The sequence below is a fragment of the Petaurus breviceps genome, unplaced genomic scaffold, assembly GCF_028583685.1.
Source record: "Petaurus breviceps papuanus isolate PSGF00001 unplaced genomic scaffold, PetGlider_PUasm1.0 38, whole genome shotgun sequence".
Lineage (NCBI taxonomy): Eukaryota > Metazoa > Chordata > Mammalia > Diprotodontia > Petauridae > Petaurus > Petaurus breviceps.
In genome coordinates, this window is record NW_027186304.1 from 31290920 (window position 1) to 31298003 (window position 7084).

The 7084-nt window shown below is 42.6% G+C and overlaps 1 protein-coding gene across 1 annotated transcript in view; it reads right to left on the minus strand.

Annotated features, from left to right (window-relative positions):
- Positions 1-2230: 2230 nt before the first annotated feature.
- EMILIN2 (elastin microfibril interfacer 2) overlaps positions 2231-7084 on the minus strand; it is a 67426-nt gene continuing 62572 nt past the window's right edge. The window contains exon 8 of the mRNA XM_069099716.1: positions 2231-3456. Coding sequence (XP_068955817.1) covers positions 3119-3456 — 338 coding nt within the window. The 3' untranslated portion in view covers positions 2231-3118. The remainder of the gene's footprint in view (positions 3457-7084) is intronic.

Consider the following 7084-nt stretch of genomic DNA (forward strand, 5'->3'; position numbering starts at 1 on the left):
AGATGTAAGAATCTGAGTAGAGAAAAGTACAAATGAAACTGACTGTTGAACCCCCTGAAATTAAAATGTTAATTAGCTAGTTAATTAGTTAATTAAGATAAAGCATCCATATCACAGGATGGCAGCTTTTGCTTCATCAATTGAGAAACCTTGAGGCCAAACCTGTTGAGGGGATGTTCCACAGCACTAAATTCTGGTTTAACTTTTTTTCTCCCTCAGAAAAATGACACAACTAATGAATGTGACTTTTTAGTTCTGCAAAGATCCTGATTGTCGTGTTCAGTTGTACCCTACTCTTTATGATCCCGATGAGAAGTCTTCTTGGCAGAGACACTGGAGTGGTTTGCCATCTCCTCCAGTTCATTTTACAGATGAAGAACTGAGGCAAACAGGGCTAAGTGACTTGCCCAGTAAGTGTCTGAGGCTGGATTTGAACTCAGGAAGGTGAGTCTTCCTGACTCCAGATCCAGCTCTCTATCCACTGTACCACCTAGTTGCCAAGATCCTAATTCCATGAGTTTAAAGTTCAAATATGCCTCTAGGATTCATATACTTAAGAATTAGAATTAACAAGGCCACTTTATTGGTAGTGGTGTCTCCCTATTCTCCCAACTAGCATGAATTCATGTATCAAATGGCACAAATCCTCAAGAACAAAATACTGAAAGTCATGATTTTGAGCTAAAAGGGATCTTAGAATGCAATTGTACAATTCCCCCTCTTTTACAGGTGAGAAAATTGGATCCCAGAGCTAAGCTAAGTCACTTCAGTCACACAGGTTAAGTGACAGAGGCCTTACTCTAACCAAGGTCCCCCTTATCTCCTAATCCAGAGCCCTAGAATTACTCTTTGGAAAAACATATATGAGGTACTGTGTATACAGTGCTTTAATGTTTGCCAAGTGCTACAGAAATCTTATTTGACCATAACAACCCTGGGAGGTGGGCACTATTTTTATGCTCATTTTACAGATGAGGAAACTGAGGCAGAACAGTTAAGTGACTTGCTCAGTCACACAGGGAGTATCAGAGGCTGGATTTGAACTCAGGTCTTCCTGACTCCAGATCTATGGCTCTACTGTGCCACCAGCTGCTAAATCTGTAAAATGAGCAGGTTGAACTAGATGCCTCTGAGGTCTCTTCTTTCCTAAACCTATGATTTTGTGTGTCCTTGTCTGTAAAATAAAGGATTATAGGGGTGGTTAGGTGGTGCAGTGAATAGAGCACCAGCCCTGGAGTCAGGAGGACCTTAGTTCAAATCCGGCCACACACACACACACACACACCTAGCCGTGTGACCTTGGGCAAGTCACTTAACCCCAATTGCTCTGCCTTCCCCCCCTCCAAAAAAAAACCCAAAAATTTTTAAAAAAAATAAAGGATTATAGTATCTGTGTCACAGGATTGTTTTGAGGATCAAATGAAATAATATATGTAAAAAGTCTAGTTCAACCCCCAGTTACAGTACAGTAGATAAAGCTCTAGGTCTGGAGTCAGGAAGATCTGAGTTCAAATCCAGCCTCAGATACCTAGAAGATGTGTGACCCTGGGCAATTCCCTTAACCACTGTCTTCCTCAGTTTCCTCAAGTAATATGGGGAGTAAGAATAACACCTACCACTGAGGCTGGTGTGGGCATCGAATGAGATGATATTTGTAAAATGCTTAGCAGAGTGGCTGGCACATAGTAAGCGAAATATAAATGTAAACTATTATTGTTGTTTGAGTTAATATTAATTAAAATATATCAGTATTCTGTATTTCCCAAGATGACCTCAGCTTTTAAGAAAGATGTGATAAGTTTTATGTTGAGCCTTTGGTTGCTTAGAAACCAGAGTGCTTTTAAACCAGTGTCTATTACTGAACTATGCAGTGAAGTAATGAGCATTTGATCTCATCAGCTTGGGCAGGCCGTTGATTAAATATAAATTTAAAATGTCCCTTCTGAGGCGCTCTTCCCTTTAGCTGCAGGGATCATGTGGGGGTATTTCAATCCATTCACATCTGGTCTGCATTTACACACCCAAAAAGGCAAGTACACAGCTTGGTGGTTTTGTTTTTTTCAAGTTTACAGTTCAGATATTTAAAGCTCTCTCCTTTTTGGCTTCCATAGCCATGAAGAATCCAACATATATCTCTCTTTGCTCTCCCTCCCCTGGGCCCCCCTCAGCTTTTCCCACTTCTTGGAAGCCCCCAGCCCCACCCTTCCCCATCCAAAAAGGACACACCAAGTTTGAGGAAGTTCCCGTCACATGATTGTGACCTTTTTTTTTATTATTGGTAATCCTTGTCTTTGCACTCACGATGTACATGTCATCTGAGGAGTCCAGCTGGCTTCACAAACACACTGAGTCTTTGGTCATTCCCCACACTCAGCTGGGGAAACAAACCCGAAGAGAGGAGCAGGGCAGGGCGACTTGTCCAGAGTTACAGCTTCAGGTGGAAGTTGTAAGAATTTCGAAAGCCTGTTCCTCTGATGGCATCACATACAGACACTTCAGTGTTGAAACTTTTTCCCATTGTGATACAGATTAAAGGCATCAGTGTTGTGACATGATCAGAGGGGCATCCCCTCCCCTCTGTCCCTCTGGTTCTGCTCTTTGGAAGAAATTAGCGTAGTCATTAACTTAGCTCCAAAAGCCTGTGGTCTGGAACCAGCTTCCAGACAGTAAGAAGATCCTTGGAAGCCAACAGCAGCTGTTCCTTCTCTTGAAGGAGGAAGCACTTCATCTACCCCCAGGCCAGCAACTCCCATCTCCAGCAGTATGAAAAGACTCAGGGGTCTGGGCTAGGGAAATGCAAGAAGGTCTGGCGGATATAACAGGGCCAATGCTTTGGAATCGGGGAGGCTGTGATTCTGAGTCACAAACGTGACGCATAAATAAGATAGATTTTCAAGTTGCTTGGTTGGAGGAACAAAAGCATCAATGTGAGAGTGTGTGGGTGTGATCTCTCGTGAAACCAGAGGTGGCCTTAAAGATCTGAACTCTCCTTTTGTAAAGGCAGCAGGGAAAGCGCGGCATGAAAGACACACTACAATTACATATATCGACTGAATATATTAAAGCTTCAGAGTTTCTTACAACTATCTCTACCCTTTCCTTGAAGTTCTAAGCCAGTCTAGATGTGGGAAAGGAAAGGATAGAGGAAAACCCCACTAAATGTGGAGTACATTTCGTCAAAGTCCGTGTGGGCCAGCCTGCCCCCGGTCACCACGACGTTCACCTCATCTCCGGCTTTCAAGTGTACGATGAGATGGAAAGTCCCTGTTCCACCACAGGTGTGGAACCCCCCTCGGGGTCTGTGATATTCCAAGAGTTCTCTTCTGTATCCAGCTGTGTGCAGCTGGGCCACACTGGCATTAGAGACGGACAAGACAGCTTCAACATATTCATCTCTCTCGGGAGTGAGGATGGCAGTGATCAGGTATCGGCCATCATATGGGGCAGTAAAGATCCCTGGGAGAAAGAGACAGGTGTTCAGCTAATACAAACCAAATCCCTTTTTATTTAAAAGTGATGAGCGGCTAGTAGAAGCAAACGTTTGGGTCCCCTCTCACATCACACACACACACACACACACACACACACAAACACACGCACACACACACAGCACTAAGTCTCAATCCTGGTGTACATCTCCTTACAACAAGTCATTCTTCCTCGTGTGACTTCTAACTAACTGTAACCATCTTAAGAAGCACAAACAAGTGCAGATCCACACACAGGGTTTTAAGCTGCTGGGGCCCACCAGGGAGGCAGCATAATTAGGGCATGAAATTCCAGTACAACAGCATCAAATCACCAGCATAAACTTTCCCCTTAAACACAGCTCCTGAGGTTTCTTAGGAGGAAGACAGATATTTTTCCCCCAGTTGTATTCGTTCTGTGGCCTTGGTCCCCCCTACACTACAATAAGCCCTGGGCCCATTTCAGATCCTAATGCTATCATGACTGCTTTCTTCTCTGTTTCATGGAAAACAGTATGTTCAGACCTCATTGTTTCCTCTTTTATGCTGTTTTGAGAGTTCCTTGCAATTGGTTAGGCCACGGGTGAGGAACCTGGGGCCACACCCCATTAGGCCCTTGACTCCACAGAGACTCAAACTGGAAACACCCAAAGATCCAAATTCCTAATCTGCATCTGTTGGAAAGGCTGCTGCTGTTATTTCCTATGTTGCTGTGCAAAACACCAAGAGGTGAGCAAGACAGCTTCCTTGGAAGGAGGAACCTAGGGACAGCATGATAAGTTCCACAAAGCACAAAGAAAAATGATGCTGAGCAAGAAATCTGATGAGATCACGCATTTGGCTTCCTTTGCTGAAAAATATCTGACTCCCAAATGTTTGGGAGTCAGTATCGGCAGCTATGCTGCAGGGCCATGGTACCAGTCTCGCAGCCCGTTGGTGTTCATCTGACAGCTTCCTGATAAGCTGCCGCCTATCCTGGAAACCAAACAACAGCCCATCTGCCCAAAGCACAAAAGAAAGAGTGTGGAAAAGCGGTGGCTGGGGATAAAGGGAGAGTTTGAAGAATAGGAAAACATGCACATTTGGTGAACCCAAGAGCATTTTTTCCTTAAGCTGTTGTAAGGCAAGTATAAATTCAGGTCTGTCCCCCAGAAGTTGGACCACCACTGTCTATCAGGGTCCAAGGACACCCAGCTGCTTCAGAGGTAATCCTTGGCCTTAGCCAAGAGAAGTGGCACCCACAGAGAGCAGGGTGAGCTTAAAGGTGCCTTGGCCCTCCCACATACTAGGACCTAGGAATCAGGGTGGGGTACTCAGAAAAGGCTGGCTAGCCCAGTGCCCCCTTTAGGAGTCCTAGGAAAAAAAGTTATTAAGACCCGTTCTAGTCTAATTCCTAAGGCACATCCAGACCAGTTCTGCCACAAGCACCATATCAACCAGTACACTGGCAGGCCACATCTATGATGACGATAAAAGCTTCTTAAGGCAAGGGCTTAATGCCCACAGGATCATTTCCCTACAGGAGAGCGTCATCATTATGTAGTTATAGCAACTCTTTCAATAAATTGTCACTGATCACCCACTGTGCACAAAGCCTAGATAAGGTAAGAGCAGAGGGGTTTCCCAAGGAAATGGGAAAAGACTGACTTGGGAAGACAAACCAATCAGGTGAAACAGGTAAGTTCCAATACTAGGCAGCATGTGGTTCTCGGCCAAATGGTTATTAATGACTAAGGAATTAGGTTCAGAAAAAGAGGAGGTAGCCTAGAGGGAGGGGGGAAAGGCCTCCTGGGGAGGAGGGGGGCCCCATGTATATCCTTGAAGGCAGGATTGAGACAGGAAAGAAAGGGTAAGGGATCCAAGGAGTTGGAAAGAGGAAGAATGTATTTATTTCCATGCATATGGGGTACCTTCAGCTGCTAATGCTTTTCATTTTCTCTGTGTTTATCTTCTATATACACACACCTAAACTAAGGCAGCTAGAGTGCTGTGCCTAAAATCAAGAAGACCCAAGTTCAAATCTGGCCTCAGAAACTTAGCTGTGTAACGCTGGGCAAATCACTTAACCTGTCTGCTTCAGTTTCCTCTTCTGCAAAATGGGGATAATAATAGCACCTAACTCTCAGGTTTGTTGTGAAGATCAAATGAAAAAACTATAAAGTGCTTAGAACAATGTCTGGCACATAAAAAGCACTATATAAATGTTAGCCATTATTACTATTAGTTTATATACATGTTATTTCCCCCATTAAGAGGTAAATTCCTTGAGAGTGGGGCCTTTTGAGTCCTACAAAATTCCTTTTATGATACAAATATGGTACTGATACCTAAACCAGGAAGAGTCAAAACAGAGAAAGAAAATTATAGACCAATTTCTCTAATGAATATAGATGCAAAAATTTTAAATAAAGTATTAGCAAAAAGAATACAGCAACTTATAGGGAGAATAATATGCTTTGATATGGTAGGATTTATTCCAGGAATGCAAGGCTGGTTCAATATTAGGAAAACTATCAGCATAATTGATCATATCAACAACAAAACTAGTAGAAATCATATGATTATCTCAATAGATGCAGAAAAAGCTTCTGACAAAATACAACACCCATTTCTATTAAAAACACTAGAAAGCATAGGAATAAATGGAGTCTTCCTTAAAATGATAAGTAGTATCTACCATCAGCAAGTATTATATGTAATGGGGATAAGCTAGAAGCATTTCCAACAAGGTTGAAGGTGAAACAAGGATGTCCACTATCGGCCCTGTTATTCACTTTGGTACTAGACATGTTAGCTATACAATAAGAGAAGAAAAAGAAACTGAAGGAGAGTGGGACCTTTTGCTTTTCTTTGTATATCCCCAGCACAGAGCATGGTGCCTAACACAAGTGTTTCCTAAATGGTGGCTGACTGGTTAATTAAAAAGAAAACACTTTATAAACCTTAACATTCTCTGTGTGTAAGTTATTCTCACTGGAATATCAGTAACTCCCTGGGGAGGACTGGTGCAAAATTTTAAACTTCCACAGTCCCAGTCAAGTTGCTAACCCTGGATAAGAAATTAGAAAAAAACTATCTGGCTGAAGTGAGAAGAGTAGAACCAGGAGAAATTTGTACACAATTACAGACACAACGTATGTGTGATGACCAACTTTGATAGACTGGACTCTTCTCAGCAATGCAGTGATAGAAGTCAATCCCAAAAGACTCATGATGGAGAGAAATATGTGCATCCAGAGAAAAAACTAGAAAGAACTAAGTTTATATACAGGTGGAAGCAAAATACCTGATCTTTTTCCTTCTCTTATTTGGTTTTATGTCCTCTTTACCATTTTTTCATTCCAGCTGGTACAATCCGTCCTTATAACCTGACTAATGTATAATGTGAAAGTATTTACAGATCCTATACTTGACTATAAGCCGCCATGGGGGGGAGGGGAGGGAGGGGGACAAAATGTGAAACTCAAGGAATTGTGGAATTGAATCCTGTAAACTAAAAGGAAACAAACAAATTAATTTAAAAAAAAAGAAAAAAACTATCTGGACAAAAGTGGGCTTCAGAGGATGCATACACACACACACACACACACACACACACACACACACACACACACACA